The following is a 23,869-nucleotide window of genomic DNA, read 5'->3' on the forward strand; positions in this document are numbered from 1 at the left end:
TTTTTGAAAAAAAAAAATTGTTTTTATTGGAACTCATCTGAACATCAGATATACCTGGTGTTGGTTAGCAAGAACCGTTTGTACATTTGATATTGATGGTGCCAAAACCAAAACAGTGACTGGACATGATGGGGAGAGATGCTGAGAACAAAAACCTGATTTTGGAGAGGAAAGTAAAAGCCAGTCAGATTCAGTGAAGGTGCAAAACCTGGTACAACAAAATCCTTTTACAAAATATAAATTTATTACGAAAACCTGGAAGGATAATCTGAGAAAGGGAAAGAAAGAGAAAAGGAGGCCAGCAGGAGGAGGCAGGAAGGGAGGAGTTAAAGAGAAGATGGATGAGAGGAGGAAGGAATACAGCTGGGCGCGACAGAGGTGCAGAAGCTTACCTGCCCAAATGGCAGAAAGCCTCATTACACGATCTTACCATAACACAAAGCATGCTGAAATACAATGCTCCACCTCCCAGCCGGTCAGTTTCTAAGAGGTAAATAAAACAACTCCCTGGGAGGGGGACATGAGGTTGCTCGAAAACCCAACAACAAAGGTTTAAAAAAAAAAAAAAAGAAAGAAAGAAAGAAAAGAAAGAAAAACCCACACCCCACAGTCTCATTTCCAATGTTCACTTGTTTAAAAAAAGACTAAATCCATCTGACAGCAGGAGGAGGAGTGGGACAGGGAGAGAAGCTGATGGATTTCAGACAGCCTGACTCCCCTGGAGGGGAAGGAGGGAGGAAGAGAGACATGGGATGGTCTCCTGGTCGAGAGGGGAAAGAGAAAGGACAGAGAGAAGAGCGGAGGAGAAGGGCAATTAAAACACTGACGTCTAATCTAGTTTACTGTGTTAAAAAGAGCCACATGCACAGCAGGCCCCCTGAGGGCCCACACTGCTCCCGTGTGGCCCTGGTGGACACTAGCTCCTGGCCTCGTCCCCATTCCTCCACAGGTCATCGCGGAGCCGTGCAGGTGCGGCGGCAGTGGCGGCGGCGGCGGCGGGCCCTCTGGCCAGTCTACTGGAGCCGTTGTCGGGGGTGGCAGGGGGGAGGGCGGGTGACAGGCCATGTGGCAGGGGAAAGAACACCGAAACGCCTCGTTTCAAATAAAAAAGAAAATAGCAGTCTATACACAGTTGTTTGTTTTGGTTCAGTACAAACAGAATAAAAAGTCGTTGCTTTGATGGTCAGGCAAACACCCAATTCTGAAGAGGAGGAGAGGTGGCGCCCAGCAGGTTGATCGGGAGCCCCAGTGGTTGGCGGGGCACCTGGCTTTGCGGCCCTCTCCCAGGAGGCAGAGAGCACAGCTTTAGGTAGTGTAAGCCTTTTTCCTTTTATTTAGAATAACCTTTTTTTTTTCTTTTTCTTTTTTTTTTTAAGCAATTTCCCCACTCCCAAGTTGGGCCAGTAAAGATTACATGAAAACTGGCACACCTATTGGCTGGAATACAGATGCACCAAATGAGGATTTAAAAACTTTCCGAGCGAAAAGTAGAACAAAAAGAAAAAAGAATCTCCTAGCATTTTCCCCAAAGGTTTCACTCTCCCGCCACACACACTCTCCAAAGGACCGCTACGGATCCAACTCTGCAAGAGAAGACAGAGCAGTGTCAATCGGGGAAGCTTCGAGGCCACCCGGAGGCTTTCGGTCTCGACAGGCGGAAGACGCGCTGCCCGGTCCCGGTCCGGAGCCAGCACTCACCTATGTCAGCTTCTTGGCTTTGTTGTAGAGGGAATCCACTACTTTACTCATGTTCTGAATTGTTTCCAGAGCAGCTTCATAAGTTTTATCTACTGGGGGTTCATCGAAAATAATCAAGACACCCTCCCCCTGGTCCAAGATCCCTGCAGGAAACACAAGGGCAACCCAGGTAAAAGAGGGGATTAGACACAAAGGCACCTGAGCAGCCGCCCACTCACTCCCTAGCTGACTCCCTTTCTCCAGAAAGGAGAACCAGAAATCATCTCCACGTGCCATCTGCGCATGTTTATTATACAGTCTCCTCATCTCCTCACAGGGAGAGGAGAGGGTCCAGGGTCCCAGGGAGCCACCAGGTGAAACAAATGGAACATTTCCTTTCGAGATGAGTAAGAGCTTCGTGCATCAACGGCTTCACCACTGTTACTCACCATGAAATTTCTTGTCAAGAATCATCTGTGACAATTTCCTTTCCACGTCGGCCTAAAATCAAAGCACATGATTAAAGGGACGGGTATCCACTAGTCAAAGATCACACTGACAAGAAAGTTCTGTATAAAACGGCAAATGGACTATAAACAAAACAGCAACAATGTAACTCGAGCTCTGAGCTCACAGCCCCCATTCCACACTATGAAGTTGAGGACTTTCCAACAAGGCCCATGGAGTAGAAATGCTAACTGCCTCCACATGCCCCCTTCCCTGTGCCCACCCCCAAGACAAGCTCAGGACTCCTTACCTTGGAGAGTTTGATGAGGCTAGATATGTGTTCAATCTACAAGAAAAGGCAGAGACAGCGACACTGAGAGTCCTACTTCCTCCTCTAACCTGGGGGCAGGGTGGGGGTGTGACGGCTGTGTCTGCTGAGTGTGTGTCTCCCCAGGAATAGACTCCTGGGTCCTGTTCAGGCCCCTCATGCTCTGTCCCTCTGCCTGTCTCTCATCACTAGACCATACACACTCCCGGCCCACACACCCCCTACACAGACGTCTACCACATGCACGGTGACCACAGAAGCAAGGAGGGGACTGCACTCGGGACAAGCAGAGGCAATCTCACCAGGCTCCACCCCATGGCACTCTCACAACTCTTGTTCCTGTGTCAAAAAAAGCCCAAGCCTCTTGCCCACCAGAGAGTGTCTTGGAAGCAAGTTCCTATTCTGCATTGGTGTGGCAAGCAAGGGGACTAAAGAGGACGCCTAGCCAGAGAACTAGAGTCCCCAGGCGGGTCCTTACCTGAACTCGGGAAAAAGGCTCAATGACTCGGATCAGATTCTGTTCCAGTAAGTTATCATACAACTTGGCCAAGTGTGTACTGATGATTGGGTCATCCCGGAGCTCTGCCCGATAATCTGTCAGGGCCTGCCAAGAAAGACGGTCACAGGCATTGGCACAGAGAAGCCCCTGAAGCCACGCCACTCCTGGCTTCCTAAGCAGTCTGCTGAACCTCGTAAATACATGAACAACTCAAGTTCTAGAGAATTTGAGATGAAAGAAGAGCTAAAACATAGCCTTATAGCTATGCTAGAAGGGAGAAGAAAAGAACCATTAGGAACTAAAAGATGGAGCCCTCTCTAGGCACCACCTTTCTGAAGGAAAGCCTTGTGTTGACAGCTCAAACCGTGTAAGCCCCACGAACAGCTCAGCCTTAAAGCCAAATCCACTACAAAAGCAGTTCTCCACAGGTATCCCACAGAGCAAATAGGGTCTCCAGGGGAAAAAAAAAAAAGAATTCTGAGGTTAAATAATGGGAAATACTTGGGGTGCCTGGGTAGCTCAGTCAGTTAAGTATCTGACCCTTGATTTCTGCTCAGGTCATGATCTCAGGGACGTGAGATCGAACCCCATGTCAAGCTGGGCATGAAGTCTACTTAAGATTCTCTCTCCCTTTGCCGTTCCCCCTCTGTGCATACAAGCTTGCACACCCACTCTCTCGAAAAAAAAAAAAAAAAATAAGAAGTAAAAAAATAATGGGAAATACTGAATCCCACAAGTGGCTTGTGGAGTTTTACAAGCACATCAGCATACAATTCTGCAGTTAACAGAATGCAAAACACCTAATTTTGTTTCGTCCTCCTGTTTCCCAGACAAATACCCCAGGGAACCCCTAGTAACAGAAGTATCCCATCAGACATCCCAAACTTTAGGATAAAATGATCTAGTCTATTTTGTTTATTCATGTATGTAATTTATTTACTTTGAGAAATGGTCTCAAGATCCAGCCTCATGTCAGCTGTGCTGTAAGGGGTTAAGAGAAGCAAGCAACTCATGCCAAGTAAGGAAGTAAAACTGGCAAGAAAGCTCAACCAAGACTATGAATCTTGGGGAGAGCCAGAGTCAAATGGTCTAACCTCTATCTGCACAAAGTTTTCTTCCTAGATCTACGTTTGTTTTTAATTAAACTGGCCACTTTACTCAGATTAAGAGGAGACTCAGCAGAGAATATACAAGTCTCACTCTACTGCTTAGGTATGTTTTTCTCTCTTTTCAAACTTTTGCTAACAATGAGTAAAAGTCACAGGAGGCAAAGCAAGCCTGGAATGTCAACCTCACAGGAGGCGTCTTCTGGTCCATTTGCACATATCAAGACTTCTCTTTTGCCCCCAGAGAAGGAGAGTTGGTATTTCTGGAGCTGAAGGAAACCCTACAAACATAACCCGAAGAACAAGTGCCAGGCCTGGCGTCGATCCCTGACATGTAAGCTGTGGGGCTTCAGGCACCTTCACTGAACCCCAGCTCCCTCAACCATCAAATGCAGAGAAGAGGTATGTTGTGAAAAATCAAAGTGAAAAAGGATGAAAGAACATTTTTTTCAAAGATTTATTTATTTGAGAGAGCAGAGAGCGCACACATGAACAGGGGGAGGGGCAAAGGTAGAGGGAGAGAGTGAAGCACACTCCCCAACGTGGGGCTCATTCCCAGGACCCCCAGATCCTGTCAGATGCTTACTGACTAAGCCACCCAGGCACCTCCGATGAAAGAACTGTTTGAAACTGAAAGGTACTAAATATAAATGAGGTATTACAACTCAACAAGCTTCACTGTACGAAAGTGCTTATTTCCAGGTTTTGATAATGTACTATAATTAAGATGTAACCATTGGGGAAAACTAGGTGAAGGGTACACAGAATCACTGTGTACTATCCTTGAAAATTCTTGGGAAACTATAATTATTTACAAATAAAAGGTTTTTTTAAGTATGTAAATGTCCCTCTCCTCCACCCATTCCCTACCAACCCAATACCATGCTTACCTTTTCAAAATCTGCCAGTGATCTGTTCTTGCTAGCCTGAGCCACACATTTTAATGCTTCTGTCTAAGAATAAAGAGAAAAACAGTGACAGCGATCTATTCTGCACACTCACATTCCATCCAATCAATGTCCTAAGCAGTGTGCTATGTCCACACAACTTCTGGCCGCAAGAAGATCCTGCCCCACCACCGATCTCCTTCAGAGGCCAGGGAAGAAAGCTAGACCACCACCCCTGTGTCCCAACCAGTCTCCCTTTGAAATCTGCAATTACTTAAAAATACTAGGAAATAAAAAGTTAAAAAGGAAAAAAAGGCCCTTACATAGCATCCTCTAAAGATGACAAGCTACAAGAAACAATGACCAGAGAACTGTGATCTCTTTCCCCCTCCGCCAAGGCTGCTTACCCCCAAAGCCCACAGACTCTTTCCTGCCCTTAGCTTCAGGTCATACCTGTGCTTCATCAAGTCTTATTCTGCTAGATGTAGTACAGAGCCCGAGCCAGGGACTATTTTCATTAGGGTTGAGCCACCAAAATTCCACAAATTGCACTCAATGTTAAAATGCCATAGAGAAGAAGGTACAATCAGTGGATGAGGTCACCTTCTAACTTGATTATAAAAGGCACGTCACCAACCTATCAAGTCTCTACTCAGCAAGAAATCTACGATCTTTCTGGGAGTCTTTCCTGACTTCTGCTTAAAAGCTGTCATCAAGGCACAAAGGACCAGAAGGAGCTCCTCTGGTACCAGCCTATGCACTTACATAAGGATGGTGTGTGTTTTATGACAGACTTTGACATGGTGCAAAACTAATCATTAGTGTATTGTGTGTCAGCATTTGTCCCACAGACAGAACAAATATCAAATGAGTTAAGCCTGAAACTAAGAGCCAGATAACCCAAGTTTAAAGTCTGGCTCCCCTATTTAATAGTTACCTGATCCTGTTCTGGACACTTGCCCTCTCTTAGCCCGTTTTCCTCAACTCTAATTCTAAATAGGGCAGGGAGTCCTTCACTGTAGTAATAACAACTATTCCTGTGGTCAAAACTAGGATCCCAAAACTAGGGCCACTCATAGAAAAGGAGGAAACCATCGGTTGTGGCCATTCCTCCAAAAATATGAGATTGCTAATGTGTCTGTTGTTTAAGAGACAACTGCATTTGAAATCTAGAAAGATTACTGTTACTTGACTACTGATAATCAGACAAAGTACAAAGAAGAGATGGTCCAGGAGCCTGAGACCATCTGTAACACATGTCATACTCATACCTACTCAGGCACAAAAGGGACTAATGACTATCAAAGGTCTTTTGAACCACGCTCAAAACTCAGGACCTGAGTGAAAACGTACTTAGAAGCACTTGGGTGAGCCTTCAAAACCCAGTTTCTGGGGCGCCTGGGTGGCTCAGTTGTTAAGTGCCTGCCTTCAGCTCAGGTCATGATCTCGGGGTCCTGGGATGGAGTCCCATGTTGGGCTCCCTGCTCAGCAGGAGTCTGCGTCTTCTACCCCTCCCTGGTCCAATCTCTTTCTCTCTCTCAGATAAACAAAATCTTAAAAAAACAAAACAAAACTCAGTTTCTGCACCAAGCACTTTGACCTCCCTATAAAGCACATGTGCACCAAACCTTAACAGCCTCCAAACTCCTGGAGAATCCAACACTTCATATTCTGCACATGTTAAGTTTTTTTTTTTTTTTTTTTTTTTTTTTTTTTTAAGATTTTATTTATTTGTCAGAGAGAGAGGAGAGCGAGCGAGCACAGGCAGACAGAATGGCAGGCAGAGGGAGAAGCAGGCTCCCCGCCAAACAAGGAGCCCGATGTGGGACTCGATCTCAGGACGCTGGGATCATGACCTGAGCCGAAGGCAGCTGCTTAACCAACTGAGCCACCCAGGCGTCCCACATGTTAAGTTTTTAAGTCAGGCTCATGATAGATAATTTTTTTGGTCAAAGCTAAATGCAGCCTAACTCATACAAATGTTCCAGTTCAGTTCTAGAACCCCCTCAAACCATCTGACATTTGTAAGAGCACCACACACTGACTCTCCAGGCCAAGGATTTAATATAGAAAATACACAGAATGGGCTTATGGGAAAAGGGTTGGCAGAAGGAATTGGGTGGGGGGACACTCAGAGAATATGGAATGGAGAGGTGAAGAGCACTGGTCCCACCAGGCATCATGACTGACGACGTACTGGTTTCAAGTAAGTAGTAGTGAGAACTGCAGTCAAGGTATTCCCTACCTGCCTCCCCGCATACCGAAGTGCAAGCTTCCCGCTCACCAAAGCCTGGACATCTTCTGGGCTAGAAAAAAAAAAAAAAAAAAAAGACAAACTTGGTCACTGCTCCAGGATGTTATGCTTCTAAGTATAGGTTCGGACAAATTTCTTTATCTCAAAATTCCACTGAGAAGACTGCCCACAGAGATGAGAAGCCTCACCCCAAAACCCATTATGTCCCTCACCTCACAGAAGCCAGGCTTTCACTACTCTAGGCCCAAGCTCAGCATTGAAGAGTAGAAAAACTCCGGCATTAAAAAGAAAGTCACAGTGAACAATCCAAAAGTAATAAACCCAAAAGGCAGGATGATAAATTTAAGTCAAATCCCCAGACAACAGGTCTTATTAAAACACAACCCCTGTAATGAATACTGTTATGCTGAAAAAATAAAAAAATTAAAAAAAAAAAAAAAAAAAAAAAAAACCACAACCCCTGTGTAATGTAGAGATCCAAAAAGTCCTAGTCAATATCACATTTATTCCCAAACAAATGTGGATAAATTCTCCAGAATTCCTTATAAAAAGATCTGTCCTACCTGCTGTTGTTCCCCTTCTCAAACCTCTCAACTTCTTCCTTATGATTAACCCACCCCCATTCTGGGTGGCCCAGTGGGCCAGTGCTGGACTGTAAGCTATTTCCAGGCCCTCTGTCTGGTGCTCAGCAACTCCCTGGTCAGAATAACTGCAGGGTGACGAGAACAGTCCATGGTCTGGAAAAGAGATTTCTCTCATCTGTCTCCCCAATTCTCAAAAACTAGCAAGCAAAAGTGCTCTGGGGAACACCTTCGATCCTCCCACTCTTATATAAGTCAATCCCACAGGCGGCAGCTGCTGCTTCTAACCAGCCAAACTCCCTGTGCGAGCTATGTCTGCATGGCAGAAAACCAAGGTGAAGAACCTGAGTTCTCATAACCCCAAGTTAACAGGCACATACGTGTTGAGCATGATTTTGCACAGCAACATGTACTTCAGAGATGTGATGGCCTTTGGGCTATCGATGGAGTCATAACCCTCAAATGCCTCATAGAAATAGGAGTATGCAGTTTTCCAATCCTTCTCTTCTGCTGCGTGGATAATACCTGGACATTAAAAAGATAGGAGTAAAAACGATATAAATCGAAGATCAGAGCTGGGGAAAGCCTCCAAAATCTATCCCAATGCCACCCATTTAGTGATGAGGTCAGGAAAGGTTAAAGGACCTGCCCTAAAGTCACTGCCAGCTAGTGGTAAAGACAGAATGAGATCTTTAACCTCTCAGTTTCAATGTCATCTTGACAATATAAATCCCAAAAGAGTTAGAGACCCTACTTAAAAGGGATCCTAAAAACTATGCACTAACATCTTTCCCCATGCTTCTCATAACCATTATGGATCTGCTATCTTTTGAAGCCACTAGAAAAGGACACAGTTACCCTTCAGGACATCACTCTCATACGTCAGGAAGTTGAACCAAACATCCTTGGACTGCCTGCCTAAATAACCTGTTTTAGTAACATTTAAGATAGCTTTTCTAAGCTTGACATTTTTGTATGTGAGCAGCTCTCAAAAGAGAAAAAAAAATCCAATTTCTTATACTCTTGATAGTTGTCATTTATAGATGTGCTCTTGCCTAGAGCAATCAATATATAGATTTCATATAATGCCAGATCCATGAAATTAATTTAATTGGACATGGTTAAGCAGTATTTCCTCAGGCTGAGATAGAATAGTTTATCTAAACAAGCTTCTACCATTTAGAAGTTGGGTTGATCCCAATGAGGCTAACTTTGATTAAACTTGCTATTACTTCCAACCTGTGCTATCCAACAAGAAATTTAGTTCCGGGGCGCCTGGGTGGTTCAGTGGGTTAAAGCCTCTGCCTTCAGCTCAGGTCATGATCTCAGGGTCCTGGGATCGAGCCCCGCATTGGGCTCTCTGCTCAGCAGGAAGCCTGCTTCCCCCCAACCCCGCCTGCCTCTCTGCCTACTTGTGATCTCTCTCTCTCTGTCAAATAAATAAATAAAATCTTAAAAAAAAAAAAAAAGTTAAAAAAAAAAAAAAGAAATTTAGTTCCTCCTAGCTTGGGAGGCATCTAAGCCCTCCGAGTGTGTGTATCCGTTCTAACTCTGCTTCAGCCCCTTACGAGGTTACAGACTTCAGCCCCACCTGTTTACCACAGTGCTTCCCAACATTTTTCACATTGAGGTACAAAGTATTCAGCAACTTGAAGTAGAAGGATGAAACTGCTTATACATGACCCAAGGGGACAATGTATCAGCACATTTTCAACCCACCTGTCACATAGCTATGTGCCTCCACGCCATCTGGGGACTTAATACCATTTATTGAGTATGGTATGTGCCACACTCCAGTACTTTTTACTCTACCCAAGAAGCCTCTCATTTTGAAGCTAAAGGAATCACAACCTTGTTCTCTCCTGTTCTTACCTATAGAGAGCTAGAGAAACTCCACACTTCACTTGAGCTCCTTTAAGAATGTCCACTGAACTATTAACACTACTAACCTAGATGGGATAAATCCCCATTCCCTTACCTCCTGGCCCAGAGCTGGAAGAGAATAGACCAGATGCACAGTAAAACTGGTTTTAAAAAAAAAAAAAAAAAAAAAAGGTAAAATAAGCCCAAGAACTGGTATACTGCTTTCCCAAATACACTAATAAATAGGGCCTACATTAGGAGTCCAAGCATCATGGCTAGTATATGAGGATTATTATTAAAAAAAAAAAAAAAAAAAAAAAAAACCTAGACTGTCACTCATTCAACACAGATATTAACGAATGTCTTCAATCTGCCAGGCACCAATAAATGGTTACTACAGAGGAAATATGAATAAAAGGTGCTCATGAAGCTTAGTCTCACAGTGGGAAAGATGATCATCAAAACAGAAACAAGATTAGGACCACAATACATACAAAAGAATATAGCTTTGAGAGGGGAAGTCCAAAGGAAAAGGTGGCACTAGAGAGGGTTTATAGAAGAGACATGAACTGGATCTGGAAGGATACACGCGAGTTTGCCAAGGGGATAGATGAGAAGGGGAATTTCCATGCAAAGAAGACAAAATACAGAAAGGCACAAAAGCAAGAACACATGAAGTCATTCGGTGACTAATGGAAAGGAAAAGATGCTTTCCTTTTGCATACCCGTTAAAGTAAAATGTAGCCTGGGGATAATGGGGAACCACTGAAGAATTTCAGAGGCATTACATGATCTGATTTGTGTTTTGAGAAAAATGACTTTGGGGCCAGGTTAAAAAAAAAAGTAGATTGGGAAAAGGGATCAGGGACAGTCAGATCAGATCAGCAGAAGATTGCTCCAGTGGCCTAGGCCTTCACCACAGCAGTGATCAGAGATGGAAAAGAAAGGGTAGGTTTGGAGACAGACTCCACCTCATCTAGCAACTGAGTGGATACAGGGAGTACGGGAAGAAAGGAGTCAAAATTGCTCCAAAGATAATAGCTTGAGCAGTATCAAATCAATAATGATACCATTACCTTGAGTGGGAAAAAAGGTATAGGGAGGAGTTAGATAATAATTTTGCTTTTTGACATGTTGAGGCTGAGACACTTACGAGGCATTCAGGTATGTACGTCCACTATGCAGCTGGAAATCTGAATCTAGAATTTAGGAGACGGAAGCTACTGAAGATCTAGGTAAGGAGACCACTAGTGGCAGGCAGCAGCTAAAGCCATGGGTGAGTATAGCATTTTAGACAGGAAACAGAGAACAGGAAGGGAAAAAAAAGAAACTAGGAAAAAAAAAAAAAAAAACTAAGAAAACAACACTGAGGAACACCCACACTTAAAAGTCAGAAGGAAGAGGAAACAGCAAAGTGTGGCCAGAGACACCCAGTCAAGGGAGCAAAATGAGGAAGAGAGTGATGTCAAAGAAGCCTATGGAGTGTTCAATAGGGTCGACTTCCCCTAAAAGTCAGAGGTTATTAGGGAGTTACTGACTTCTTTCAAGGAGTCAAAAGAGACCCCAAAGTACGCATACTCTTTCAGCTTTTTCAAGAAACTTGACAGGAAAAGAAGACAGCAATTTAGAAAGGAGAGAGGGCTGTGCTTTTTGCAGCTGGGCAGTTCAAGGACTAAGAGGAAGATACAAGTAGAGAAGAAAGACTGAAGACTTAGAATGCAACAAAAGGACAGGGGAAAGAATCATTCTTCATATGGAGTAAATTGGGCTGTGATACAAATTTCTGGAGAGGAAAGGAGGGAGGGTTCATGTAAACATGACCTCTATTTCCTCTGTGAAATCTGATGCAAATTCACCTGTTATCCCTTAAGGACAGGCATAATGAAAGAGTAGCAGCTTAAAGAAAGTACCAATACTGGTCAAAGTGAGGTACTGCAGTAAGAGCTTCACATTCATCATCGCACTGAATCCTCACCACAATCCTATGAGGAGGCATGATTATTATCACCATTTTACAGATGAACTAAAGATAAATTAAATTAAGTAACTTGCCCAAAGTCTCACAGAACTAAAATTTGACAGAATCAAACTGACAGAACCAAAATTTCAACCTAGGAAAGGTGGTTTGTAGAGCTCCTGTTCTTAATCTCTCTCTGTATGACAAAATAAACCATTTGCTATTCATAATACCCGATACGCTGGTAGTGCAGGCATTCTAAAAGATTGCAGGGAGGTAATGCCAGGACTTCCACTCGTCTTCTGCCTTCAATTCCAGTGCTCCTTCCATAATGATGATAAACTATGACTAACAGAAGCTGCTGACCACGAGAAAAAGCATTCCACTGCCAATCCATGACCTTTGAGCCCCAATATTAATACACTCCTTCAGAAAGGGATCCCCTACACTCAAGTGAAATGCAGGATAGTGAAGGAGGCCTTCCTTAGCCCTGATCTGAGGCCCTCTGGGAAAGTCCAACATGCTTTACCAAGGTCTCCAAGTGACAAGAGACTTGGGTTAGTCTAACCCTGGAGAGAAATCATTCCCCCTAATGAGCGACTCAGGTGGAGGTTAAGGAGCTTTTTAAGCCTGTTGAGCATCTTGGCACTAACAAACAGGCTGCCTGGCCAGCCACAGGTAAGCATGTTCTTAGAATATTTTAGACAGTTAACAAGTTAATAGAAGGGAAGTACCCTTCTAATTCGGTTTCTCTGAGAAACCTGAGCGCAATCAGCCAACTACATTCTCTATCCCCATCCGCCATTCCCCACTGTGAAATAAGAACTTTAGGAAAACAGCCCACAAGTAAGTAGGGTGTTACCTGACTGCATATCCAAGGTGGCCTGCAATTTAGGGGGGCAGTAGATAGCATTTGCTGTAGTTCGAGCAGAAGTTAAGGCAGCTCGGGCTTTCGGCAGGTTGCTCAGGGCATGGTATGTTTTGCTTTCTAAAAGCTGTACTTCCACCAAAAGGGCTTTGTCATCCATCTTTTTCAACTCCCGCAGCAGCTGAGAACCTGGAGCAGGAAAAAATACATATCCCTTTGTTAGCCATAATCTTAATACTGTAACATCTCACTCTCCCACCCTCACAAGAACACTCAGGATAAAGAAAACTGCCTGAACTCATAGAGGTGGTCTATCTGCAAGCACTAAATTTTTTTACTAATGTGCTATTTTCCCAAAGAGAAACAGATCTCTTTGAAGTTTTCAGCATACTAATGACAATATTAGAGCCAAAAGTCCTGTAAGCTTCCTCTGAAGATTTGAATACAATGAGAATCTCCACCCAGAACACGCCGAAACTAGTTATCTGGTTCAGACAGCCACTCAATCTCATTCTCTTCCTGTCTAGCAATCATACAACTACATACGAAATGGCAGCCACTAAGGTTGGTGGAGGAAGGAAAGAATTCTGGACATGTGAATGCTCTCCAAATACACCTTCTTCCCATCTCAGATGAGAAAATCAAATTCAAATAGACTTGCATCATATATAAAAATTAACTCAAAATAAATCAAAGACCTGAATGTAAGAGCTAAACCCATAAAACACAGGAGTAAATCTTTGTGATCTGCAATTAGGCAATGCCTTCTTAGGTATGATACCAAAAGCATAAATAATAAAAAAACAATAAATGGGACTTATGGGCATCTGGACAGCTCTGTTGGTTAAGCATTCAACTCTGGGTTTTGGCTCAGGTCATGATATCAGGGTTGCGAGATCAAGCCCTGCATCGGGCTCTGTGCTGGGCATGGAGCCTGCTTAGGATTCTCTCTCTCCCTCTCCCCACTGGCCCACCCTCTGCTCGCACTCATGCACGCATCCTCTCTCAAAAATAAAATAATATTAAATTAAAAATAAAGGGGCGCCTGGGTGGCTCAGTGGATTAAGCCGCTGCCTTCAGCTCAGGTCATGATCCCAGGTCCTGGGTTCAAGCCCCACGTCGGGCTCTCTGCTCAGCAGGGAGCCTGCTTCCTCCTCTCTCTCTGCCTGCCTCTCTGCCTACTTGTGATTTCTCTCTGTCAAATAAATAAATAAAATCTTTAAAAAAAATAAATAAATAAAAAATAAATTAAAAATAAAAATAAAATTTAAATTAAAAGTAAAAAATTTTAATTTATAAGAATTAAAAGGTAAATTAAAAATAGGCTCTAAATAATAAATAGTAATTAGAAATAAATGGATTTTAAATTAAAATATGCCTCAAAGGACATTACTCAAGAAAGTGAAAAAGCAATTCCTAAAATCGAGAAAAAAATTTGCAAATTTTTTTGCATCTGGTAAGGGACTGTTATCCAGGATAAACAATAAAAACACAAACAATCCAATTAAAAAATAAGCAAAGGATTGGATAAACATTTTTCCAAAGACATACTAATGGCTAAAAAGTACATAAAAAGATGCTCAACATCACCAGTCATTAGGGGAATGCAAATCAAACCACAATGAGATACCACCTTCACCCCCACAAAGACAGCTAAAACAACACGTGGCATACCCACCCAATGGATATTCAGCAATAAAAACAAATACAGTAGTGATACACACTACAACACGGATAAACCTTGAACACATGCTAAGTGAAAGATGTCAATCACAAAGACCATGTATTATATGAGTCTATAGGAAATGTCCAGAACAGGCATATCCATAGAGGCAGATTAGTGGCTGCCTGACAGGGGGAGGGAATAATGGCAATGATAACTAATGGGTACATGGGTACGAGGTTTCCTTTTCAGAGTGATGAAAACATTCTGAAATCAGATCATGGGGATGAATATACAACTATCTATGAATATACTAAAAACCATGGGATCATACATTTTTAAAAGGGTGAATTTTGTGGTCTATGAATTACATCTCAATAATGTTATTGGGGGGCTGGCTGGCTCAGTCTGAAAAGCATGTGACTTTTGATTTCAGGGTTGTGAATTCGAGCCTCACACTAGGTGTACAGATTACTTAAGCAAATAAAACAACAACAAAAAAACATTTTTTTTAATGCTACTATTTGTTTGAACCAAATGAAATGCCATTTTGCAAGATAAAAACTGAATATTGGCAATTTTTTCAACTTAATACATCATAAGAAGCCATGATCTTCCATCTGGGAAAAATAGTCCAAATCTACCAATTAAAAAAAAAGAAAAAGCAGCAGGCAAAGATGATAGGGTGTTCAAAGGCCACACAGGGGAAAGGTTTTAGTCAGCCCACTCTAGCCAGCATATACAATTGTACCAATTTATTTCTTGAGTTACAGTGTAATTATAAACAAGTATAATAAACCTAATAGTAAAACACGTGCAGTTAGACCCTTTGGTTTTCTAAATTTGACAGATTTATTCTGGTTAGTTACTTAAAACTTGCAAATGGCCTTTCTCCACGACAGATTCAGTAAATGCAAAGCCACTTTAAATCCTTAGAAGTAGGCAGAACATATATTATTAATATGTAACCATTAAGAGTGGCCAGGTTCAGAAATACATTTATTTAGCCAGCTAAGATGCCTTATTACTTTCTACCAGCTTACTTACCCAAATGCAATGCTTCCTGGTACCTCTTGGTATCAAAGTACAAAGACACCAGTCTTGCCTAGGAAAGAGAAAAGGCATTGACTGATAGAAAGAAAGAAATCAAAGATTGACAGTCAGAGAATTCTTACTGTTGAATATACAAGTTCTGGAGAGAGCACCAAATCCAGCCTAAGCAACACTCCAGTCCATCTGCCACGATGGCCACTATGAAGTTTACCGGGCTGCTGCTTACTTCTCTGAGCCACACAAGCAAGTATTCTCATGAGCAGAACTACTATCAATGATCTTTGGGTGCCTGGCTAATACAAAATTACTGAAAATACTTTTGATCAGAATGGTATTACTTGCATTCACAATCTATCTAATGACTAGAGACCTGAAAGCAGCACTAATGTAGGCACATTACCTCCAAAGCTTGGCGTAAGAAAGTTCGTTTCTCTGATTTGGCCCATTCGATGCACTCTAAACACAACTCGACCTGCAACAAAGAGACAACACATGCAATATTATGTCCTCACATTCTTCCCACAAACCTCGCTTTGGAGAACAGCTTTAATTCCCTCCTATATATTATCCATGTTGCTCTACTTAATGTCTCAGGGGACATGCCTTGATCTACAGTATCTCACTGTGTAATGGTTCTATCATAATGGAGAACCAACTCGGCATTTTACACAGAAAGTATCGTTGCACTTAAGAATTGTGTTCTTTTGAAAAAGAGCTTCCTCTCCAAGATTCCTCTTCTACCTTCCCGGGATGGACCCATAACTTTCAACATCTATACCCTGAAATACAGATTTCTACAATGGCTGAGAAGTCTTTAAAGCAGAAATTTCTCCCTAAATAGCTGCAAATACTAATGGCAAGGTGTTAATATGAACCCATTGGTAATAAAGGTAGAAATTCTCAGCCTAAGCACAAACGCCTTGTTCCTAACAGTTGCCTGTAACACTCAGAAAGCCCAGCTGGCTCTTCCCATTCTGATACTAAGTGCAGCTAACCAATTCATCACCACAATACGATACACTTAGCATGTATTAAAGGAAATAAAAAGAAATTACAATTAGCCTAACACTTAAAAGGACTTTAAGACTTTATTTAAAACTGCTTTGGGGGCACCTGGCTGGTTCAGTTGGTAGAATGTAAGACTCTTGATCTCAGAGTTGTAAGTTCGGGCCCGTTAACTCGAACTAAATGTTCGGTGCAGAGCCTACTTAAAAACATAAACGCAAGAATAAAAAAAAATAATAAAGGTGCTTTGAATCCCCAGTTCTATCTGCCACCCAAGCAGTGAGATAATACGCAAAGTAACTGATTTAAAGCAGTGTTCAATGCTAGATGGGCTACATGCCATCAGGTATTTGAGACATATTAGCTTTGAGAAACTACGTTTTAAGTACTGCCAATCTGGGCGCCTGGGTGGCTCAGTGGGTTAAAGCCTCTGCCTTCAGCTCAGGTCATGCTGGGATGGAGTCCCAAATCCGGGCTCTCTGCTCCACAGGGGGCCTGCTTCCCTCCCTTCCTCTCTCTCTGCCTGCTCGTGATCTCTGTCAAATAAATTAAAAAAAAAAAATCTTGGGACGCCTGGGTGGCTCAGTTGGTTGGACGACTGCCTTCCGCTCAGGTCATGATCCCGGGGTCCCGGGATCGAGTCCCACATCGGTCTCCCAGCTCCATGGGGAGTCTGCTTCTCCCTCTGACCTTCTCGCTCATGCTCTCTCTCACTGTCTCTCTCTCAAATAAATAAATAATAAAATCTTAAAAAAAAAAAAAAATAAAAATAAAAAAAAAAATCTTTAAATAAAAAGTACTGCAGATCTTTTATCACTTTTGTTACTGCAAGTTTTGTATTAAGATTCCTAATCAGAGCATAAGATTAAAAAAAAAAAAACCACCAACTAAACTTTCTGCTACAACAGATCTTAGTTGCAGTTAGATCACCAACTAACTGCTGATACAACAGATCTTTACATATATCCAAAGTTCTCTAAGGGAGATGTTATAAGGAAGGAAAATGAATAGCACATATAAATCAAACTGACAGATCTTCTGCTTTTAGATCCCAAGTCCAAGCTCAGTAAATAAACAGATGCCATTACATGGTTATTTGGAGGATTCACCAGTGAAAGACTCAAAAGGAACCTTTATAACTCACTGAAGCCCCCTGGTGGCTACTTAATCTCTGGCACTAAACTCAACAGACCTAAAAATTTTACAAAAACTAAATTAAAAGCAAGCCAACCACACAATTTCAGAGTTTTGAGTTATGTTCTGAAGAGCAAAACTCCAAGTAAGATCTCTGTTCCTGATGTGAATGGAACTGAAAACACTTTGCTGAACGTGTTTAACAACAAAAATACAAGAGTCCTTAGTCCTAATGTATCTTTGGAAGGCTAAGAAATGCTTACCATCCCAGTTCTACCCAGGCAGCTTTTTTAAGAATATAAAAATGGATGCAGAGGCTCCTGACTCAGTAGTCTGGAATAGAGCGTAGCCACTGAGATGCAGCTCTCTAGTTAAGAAAAAACTGAACTCTACTCCATCATCTCAACGGTCCCCATTTCCTGAGTCCAGATGTGAAGTGACTCACTCAAAGTCACATACCAGCTGCTGGGATCAGAACTTGACCCAGTGCTTCTCCAATGCTCTTGTTCAGGTCCATCTGTTATCCGTTACTGGGTGCATCATTTGCACTATCTAGGACTTTAATTGGTAAAACCAGAACCTCAATTTTAAGGAAAAATTTTGAAGGCCATTGGCCTTGCTACACAACTGTTTTGTTTGAGGCTTTGTGCTTTGTTAATGCAGATAATGACTAATAATGGGGATAAGAATATATAAGAAGCCACTGCCCCTGGAGAAACCACTTATTTGAGCACAAAAGCTTGAAGTGATAGAAATCAAACATTTATTTTGTTTTTTAAAGATTTTATTTATTTTGACAGAGAGAGAGAGACTGCGTGCAAGCACACAAGCAGGGGGAGCAGCAGGCAGAGGGAGAAGCAGGCTCTCCACAGAGCAGGGAGCCTGATGTGGGGCTCGATCCCAGGACCCTGGGATCATGACCTGAGCCGAAGGCAGACACTTAAAAGAATGAGCCACCCAGGCACCCAAGACGTTTAAGTTTTAAATCGATACACTTAATCATTTTTTTAAATGTCTTCAATAACTAGATCTGTATGGAAGAATAATAACTACTATTCCAAATTTTAAATTCTCCAGCACAAACTCCTTTTTTCCATGGAAATAACTGTTTCAGTAATGGGATTCGATGTAAGGTTTCTTTAAATGTGCTACTGTGGTTTCAGTTGGATAGACGATACCAAAAATGGCTTCCCCTGGGCAACTACCCAGAGATCCCTGAAAGGTAAGGTTAGTTTGAAATTCCAGTTCACATCTGGCAAGTGTCTGGCTCAGTCCCCTCTTCACCCTGTTTCTCTACTCCCCACTACTTTACCAACCACCCCATCCTCACTCTCCCACCCCACCCTGTTACCTCACACATACTCCTCCCTTTCTAGGCTGTAAACCTCAACGCTGCAATTCACTCCATCCTAACCTGATTCCTACCACCTACTGGAATATAGCAAGCTAAAAACTGTTTTGTAGATCTATCCAACTTATGGTTAGTTCCTAAACAGAAACAGGCAAGGAAAATCCCCTCCTCCATCCTCTTGAGTACCAAACTCCCCAACACAAAACTCCTAGCTCTCTTAACAATGTCTGCAAACTTCTTCTTTTGCTTCATGCCATGATACTATCATGACAATACTATCATTACTTGATTCCCTATCCTTTCCCATTGCTCAAAGAATTTTTCAAAGAACTCAGAATGTTTCAAGAGGAACATGTAGCTCCAATTTCTCCAAGTCAGAGACCCTGAGTCACCTAGAGAAATGTAGTAACAACGCTTATATCTCAATTCAATAAATTTATGTCTTAATTCAACAAAGTATCTCCTAAGCATCAAACATGGGGAAGCATCGAACATGGCGTTATCCCTATATCCCTCTAACAAACATGAGTTCTGTAGCTCCTCTGGGCCTAACTACTCTAAGGCATGGGATGGGACAGAGTAGCTATCCTCATGGAACTTCTAAGGAGGAAACAGATGTTAAAAAGGAAAATAAATATGAAGAAAGGTAAAGCAGACTGGATATTTTAGATGGGAGGGCCTAACCAGACACAGAGCCACATGAAAAAGGCCAGTAAATCCCACTAGCCAATTATAGGAGAGCGCTAAATTCTGATTTAAGGGACCTCCACAAAGGAGCAGGAGAACTGCTCATTACACAAATGCAATTCCATCCACTGAGTCAACTCTATGCTACGGAAAGGGACAAATTCCAGAGGCTTCAGTGTGTAATGGAGCAGCTTTGATAATTAATTCTTTCTGCCTAAAAAGTTCCAAGGAACATGTATCAGTCTGTCTCAAACTAACATTTTTTGGTCAGCACATTATAAGGCACCCCATTTCAAACAAAAGATGGTGTTGCTTTTTCGTGAGAACAAAGTATAATCTTTAAAAAAAAAAAAAGTTAGGGTTAAATAAGACTAAAATCCCATTAAAGTCATTTTTTTTCTTTTTAAATTATTCTTAAAAATAATTCTAATGCTTTGGTTCAAAAGACAGACATCTAAATATTAACTCTTTTTGATCTACTATAATGAAACACAGTTCTGCCACAAATGTGAAAACTTTCCTACAAATGAATTTTTCTACAAATGAAGTGAGTTTATGGTGTTTAAACTAGGCCTCAAAGAATCATTAAGGCAAGAAGGCAGATTTTACAGAAGACCTGATTTCAAAGTGGGATCTATATGTCCTAGATTTCTGAAATTCCTCATTATTTACTCAGAATGCTACTGTGCCCTTTCATACTTCTTACTTGTACACTCACGGAGGCCAGAGCAAAAAATCAGACATATAACCAGCCAGCTACTCCTACCCCGTCCTTATATTTCCTGACATTTTATATATTTATCGCCTGCCTTCCTCATTAAAATATAATTCCCATGAGAACACTGACTGTGTTTTTACAAATGTATCCCCAGTATATGTAACAGTGTTTAGCACACAGCCTGCACTCAGTGAATACTAAGCAATGTATCTATAGGAAAGACAACTATGGTCTTTCTACCAACAGTATCCTGCTTGAATCTGCTGCTTCTTACAGAGTAAGTTTTAACTTTGGTAGTGTCTCCTCCTGAACTGCAGAAAATATAGCTATCTTCAAAAAGTTCACAAGAGGCTCTCTGATTCCAAAGAGGCACTCTTCTGGTTCAGGGTCTGGTCTGAACTCATAGAGGACATGTACAGGTACACCAGAGTCACTTCTGCACACATGAGACACAAACAGATGGATGCTCACCCCTCCATAAAGGCATATATGCAGTACAAAACACGCCAAGAAGGGATGCCACAGACTTATTCCGTGCTCACGAAGAGCTTTGCAACACAGAATGAAAGGTACCACAGACACAGAAAACATTACAAAGGTGTGGCAATACAATACCTCAAAGACAAAAATCAGTTTGTGACCCTGATGTAATGAGGATTCCAGGGACCACTGACAATCTCCACTTACAAAGCAAAGCATGGAACAGACCCAAAGTATCAAATGCCCTGTAACAAAGAGAAACTGACATGATAAGTCCTGAGCTGTCCTCCCAGCTGTCCCTTCCACATTAGTACCACAGTGTAGGCAGGCATTGCTTTCACTGAAACACTTTTTTTTTCCATATCATCTACCTTCTGCCTTTAAAGTAACTTACCTCCTGCCCTGTAGCTGCTTCCATATCAAGAAACAGATCAAGAAGAGATCGGACCAGGCGAGCTGCCTTAGCCTTGCTGATGGAATTCAAGAAGGGTCGCACATACTTCAGGAGTCCTCCAAGCTCTTTGTGGAAGGCAATTCAGAAAAGAAAAAGTAAACATCAATATCAGAGACAAAATACCCATTAAAATAGTGACTCAAGATCATAAAATCCATCCTTATGTCACTGCAATCATTCTAAATGATGTATAGTAGGAATTTAAAACATCCTTAGCAGGTAACAGGGTAGCAAAAATGAGTAAGCAATATATACTAAATTTGTATTCCATTCTGCACTCAGCTACTAGATTACTATGAGGGCCCTGGGAAACTCTCACATCTCTTGGCCTCATTTACCCATCTTAATGAGAGATAAACAGCAAAGTACTCATGGTCTCAGAGCACAGTTTTCTAGAACATTAAATATGTTGTGCCTCTGACACCTGAGGTAAAATCACTTCCTCACAACCGGTAAATTTGATGAGGTTATGGGAAGGGTGTTTTGTGGTTGTTGCTGAATTTCCAAGTCCACCGTAGCAGCTCCCCCTTACACAGATGAAGATGTTCAATTCCAGGGTCCCTTCTCCTCCCCTCCCGAAGTTCTCCCCAGTTTAGCCTTTTAGCAACAGCACTTCCCTGGCACCAAATAAACTTTTCACAGAAAACTTAGGGTTTTTTTCTCCATTTATCTGTAAGTCCTAAGTCTTAAACTATGAACAAAAAAGGAATCTACCACAGAAGTTTTCTTCCCCTTGTATAGGAAAAAAAGGTGGCAAGTCATTTTAAGGGAGCATCTTTAGAAACAAGAGTAAAAATGAGAATATATTCCAACTCGTTAACTACGGAAGTACTTTTGGAATGTAGGTTAAAATTACTTTAGTGCCACCGCCTCTTTAATATTCTCCAATTGTGGACTCACCCTCCTGAGGATTCTAATTCAGGGCAAGCAAACCTCACCCTCCTGAGAATGCTAATTCAGGGTCCTGAAATCCTCATCTGCCTGAAGAGTCACAGGATGCCTGGGACTGTGTCAGGCACGAAAAGAACTTAAACAATGGAAAAGTTTATCTTTTCCTTCACTCCCCAGTACTCACCTTTGATTCCACTAAGATTTTCCCCATTCTGCCCCTCCACTCACCCCTGCATAGACTAGACATGTGTCTGCTTTCACACCTTGTTTCTGCTCCATTCCCATGCAGAATTTCTCCTCCATCTTCTCAACCTATGTAAATCTTAGATGTCCTTTTAGGTCCAGCTAAAGTCCTATTATGTCTTCCAAACCAACTCCAGGCTGCACTGATTTCTCCTCCTCAAATTCCTTTTACATTTGTACAAATTTTAATTATACAATCACAGCTTTTTAAAAGTAGTTTAGTACAATGTCCCTTCTCCCACAGTATTTCCTACTATGCTAGAACAATTCTGAACAATCTCTAATGACAGAATTGTTCAGAAAGCAGACTATTCGAATGTTAGTCACACTAAATTGTTCTTTTTTTTAAGACCCAAGTCTTTACCCTCCTTCTACATGGTTTCAAATTTCTGAAGACAACTATCTTTTATACCTCCTTAATTTTCCCTTTCTCCAAGCTAAACATCTTTAGCTATTTCAACTGTTCCTCCAATGTTCTGGTTTCTAGATTCCTTGTCATTGAATGAACTCTAGTTTGCAAACATACCATCCATAGTACCCAGAACTGAAAACAATTCTCCAGGTAGGGTCTGACCAGTAGAATCATGGCCTGATTCTCGTGATCTGGCCACCACAGGTAACACATGATAGCCTACTTCCTTTTTTCAATAGCACTTTATTAAAGTCTTTTTTGCACAGACAAGTAATTCCTCATCTTCCTCTGTTTTGATAAATACTTTTAAGTAAATAACTTTATACTTACCACATTGAATTTAATCTTGCTGGCTTTGGCAATAACTCTGAATCTTAATTCTGTCCTCTACTGTACTGAGTCATCTACAAAAAATAAGCAGGCCTTCTGAAGTGGCTTTAGCCATAATGCCAGAGGCTGACCAGAAGAACAAGGACAGATCCCTATGACATGACGCTAGAGACTTCCCTCTAGGTTGACAAATGATCTTCATACTCTGTATTTCTCATTAATATCATGGCCAATGTTCAAATGCCTTGCTTACATCAGATATGTAGTCTGTATCATTCCTCTAACCCAGAGGTTGGCAAACTTTTTCTGTGATGGACCAGATAGTAAATATTTTCAGCTTTTTGGGAGATGTGGTCTCACTGGCAGATACTCAACTCAGCCACTGCAGTACAAAAGCAATCATAGACAGTAAGTAAACAAATGGGTGTGGATGGGTTCCAAAAAAACTTTATTTACAAAAATAGCTGGCGAGCTGCTGTCTGTGGAGCCCTGCAAATCTACTCGTCTGATAAGGCTAACCAAAGAGAATGAAGGGGAGTTTGAAATAATCTTTTCTTAATAAACCCACAGTCTTAAGTGATTAAAACCTACTTATCCAATAATCTGTCCCAGATACTAGTGATTACCAGTTTAAAGGGTCTAGAAATTATTCTTTCCATTATCTTCATGCAAAGTAAAATAATGTTTGCCCATCCTCAGTTTCCTTAATACTTCTCCATCCTCCATGACTTCTCTCAGAATAATAATAGTGGCTCTATAAATATATCTGCTAGAACTATGCTTCTGATATTAAAAGACAAACTGTCAGAGCCTAGAGACTTGAACTTATTTAAAGAGCCTATCTGCTCTTTCCTCTCTCTTTCTCATTTTTTTTTCTATCTTTTTCTTTTTGAAAATCATTTTCCTTCCTGGAAAAGGCTGAAGTGAAACATGAACTAAGCAGCCTGATTTTTGCTCTAGCACCTGCTAGCATTACAGTAT

The 23,869-nt window shown here is 41.7% G+C and overlaps 1 protein-coding gene across 1 annotated transcript in view; it reads right to left on the bottom strand.

Moving 5' to 3' along the window:
* The window catches only part of PSMD11 (proteasome 26S subunit, non-ATPase 11), a 29,600-nt gene continuing 5,731 nt past the window's right edge, over positions 1 to 23,869 (bottom strand). Inside the window, exons 3-14 of the mRNA XM_047707432.1 lie at positions 20,953 to 21,077; positions 15,584 to 15,655; positions 15,178 to 15,235; positions 12,462 to 12,656; positions 8,160 to 8,304; positions 7,190 to 7,250; positions 4,948 to 5,010; positions 2,931 to 3,056; positions 2,435 to 2,470; positions 2,127 to 2,178; positions 1,699 to 1,841; positions 1 to 1,583 (exon numbers count right to left, since the gene is read on the bottom strand). Of these exons, the coding sequence (XP_047563388.1) occupies positions 1,699 to 1,841; positions 2,127 to 2,178; positions 2,435 to 2,470; positions 2,931 to 3,056; positions 4,948 to 5,010; positions 7,190 to 7,250; positions 8,160 to 8,304; positions 12,462 to 12,656; positions 15,178 to 15,235; positions 15,584 to 15,655; positions 20,953 to 21,077 (1,076 nt within the window). The 3' untranslated portion in view covers positions 1 to 1,583. The remainder of the gene's footprint in view (positions 1,584 to 1,698; positions 1,842 to 2,126; positions 2,179 to 2,434; positions 2,471 to 2,930; positions 3,057 to 4,947; positions 5,011 to 7,189; positions 7,251 to 8,159; positions 8,305 to 12,461; positions 12,657 to 15,177; positions 15,236 to 15,583; positions 15,656 to 20,952; positions 21,078 to 23,869) is intronic.

The sequence above is a fragment of the Lutra lutra genome, chromosome 16 (genome assembly GCF_902655055.1).
Source record: "Lutra lutra chromosome 16, mLutLut1.2, whole genome shotgun sequence".
NCBI lineage: Eukaryota > Metazoa > Chordata > Mammalia > Carnivora > Mustelidae > Lutra > Lutra lutra.